This window comes from Sinocyclocheilus grahami, unplaced genomic scaffold, assembly GCF_001515645.1.
Source record: "Sinocyclocheilus grahami isolate Dianchi unplaced genomic scaffold, SAMN03320097.WGS_v1.1 scaffold268.1, whole genome shotgun sequence".
Lineage (NCBI taxonomy): Eukaryota > Metazoa > Chordata > Actinopteri > Cypriniformes > Cyprinidae > Sinocyclocheilus > Sinocyclocheilus grahami.
In genome coordinates, this window is record NW_015505447.1 from 105,355 (window position 1) to 107,423 (window position 2,069).

General features: G+C 37.7%; 1 protein-coding gene across 2 annotated transcripts in view; it reads right to left on the bottom strand.

The window, feature by feature from the left end:
- LOC107599496 (uncharacterized) overlaps nucleotides 1–2,069 on the bottom strand; it is a 19,828-nt gene that overhangs the window by 16,143 nt on the left and 1,616 nt on the right. For both annotated transcript variants that reach the window (XM_016291102.1, XM_016291101.1), the window contains exon 2: nucleotides 1,344–1,347. In XM_016291102.1, the coding sequence (XP_016146588.1) occupies nucleotides 1,344–1,347 (4 nt within the window). The remainder of the gene's footprint in view (nucleotides 1–1,343; nucleotides 1,348–2,069) is intronic.

Here is a 2,069-nt window from a genome sequence, read left to right on the forward strand (position 1 = left end):
ATTTCATTACACCAAATACACAAAATAATGTTCTTTTTAGCAGCACCATATGACCCATTATTTACCACATAATGTACATTGTTGTTGCTCCTCTATGCCCCACCTTTCTGAAACGCTTCGATTTTTACAAAGTTAATCGGTCTGAAAAGCAGGTGTATGCTGATTGGCCAGCTATCCAGTGCGTTGTGATTGGCTGTGGCGGGCTTGAGTGAGCACGTCCACGGTGAAAGCCGATCCGGCGATCCACAGCACGAAGTTGATGTATTTCTCAGTCATACAACAAAGTAGTTTCGCTTTCACAATGAAACACACAGTATCTCCACAACATGGTGCCGGCAGCAACAACAATACTACAGCGAGTAAATGTTTCTTTGCGTGAACATTTGGGCGGTGTTATGCAAATCATCCCACACAGTGACGTAGACATGTGGGGGCGTGTTTAAACGAGCCGTTTTAGGAGGGCGTGGACAAGTCTTAACTTTTATAAAAAATATCTCTTTGGATTTGAGACTTTAGTCTTTGCAACTTTACAGATCTTCTTTATGCACCAAGAGCTTGTAACACTCCAAAGAGAAAGGAAAAATTGAAATAGCATCATATGACCCCTTTAACTGAGTGAGTTACATTTTAGACACAATTTGTCTTCTTTTCTGTTTTGTAAATGAAATAGATCCAAATAAAGCAACAGCAGAACATTTATGTGTCTCAGAACAGCATGTGTCTCAGAACAACACTATGGTGGTTTCATTCCTGAATGAATCTGTTGTGGTCGATTCATGATTCAATGATACTTTCATAAAAACAGGGGCTGCATTTGAAACCGCATACTCAATGAGTAGGTACTTAATTTCAATAAGTACTTACTTAACGAGTGCTAAAAGAGTACTTACTCTATAGCCTGATCGCGTTAATAAAAGTTCTATGTTTTATATATAGGCTAAAGTGAGTTTGAAGTTGTATTTTGTTGTTGCATTCAAGCAATTGATGCCGAACTGCTTCGAACTAATTCGAAAGTGAAAGTAAAATGCGCACAGTGCTTTTAAGCTATTTAAAAGCGAAGGAAAGCAAGGTAAATAGGGAAAATTCAAACAAACTAAAAACGAACAATTGCTTTAAGCCGAATTGCCGCTATTTGAAAGTGAAAGTAAAATGCGCAGGCCGCTTTTAAAAGCTATTTAAAAGCGAAGGAAAGCGAGAAAAAGAGGGAACCACGATGATACCGGTATTACCGGTGTTGTCACACGTCGATTAACCGGTGGGAAAATTTCCTCACCGTCACAACCCTTTGAATGAATGAAACAAATGAATATTTAATATTCATACAGTTTTATCCAGTTATCATGGATTCTTGCAACTGGGATTGCAGAATAATTCTGTAACATTTACAGAACAACCTGTAAGAACAACAGCCCATTTCAGCCCACGCTGCTACTAAAATCTGTTTTGTACCTTCAGCAAATACTGATAACCACCATAGTCAATTTATCACAAGTAGATATTCAGATAAACCTGAAGTAAATACAAAACATAGAATATGACATAACACTAAAATAATGCAATAAATATAAACAACTGATAACAAACAGGATTATGTTTTTTCACTGTAAATTAACCCCAGAATGTGATTTTCCGAGGGGGGGCCAGAGTCAATATGGTGTTCAGGGGGCCCAGAAACCATAGCAGCACTTCTGCTCTTTGCTTTATCATTTTTTTTTTTAGTTTAGAGCTTTATTAATCCCCTTGGGGCAATTAATTCAGACTTTCGTAGTGCTTCACATATACAACACTTAACACACACATACATATATTTTAAATACACCAAGCTGACAGCATTCAACAGAAACAGTTTTGCATCCTCCATATTCCAGCGCGATATGCAAACTGCAACGGGTCTAAGAGTGGTCCAGCAACTGTCATCACATACTTTTTTATCTCTTTTTCCAAAATCTTCATGACCAAGGAAGTCAATGCAATAGGACGGTAATCATTCAATGATTTTGACTTTGCTTTTTTAGGTATAGGTACAATAATTGAGCTCTTCCACAAATCAGGTACCAACCCTTGATCTA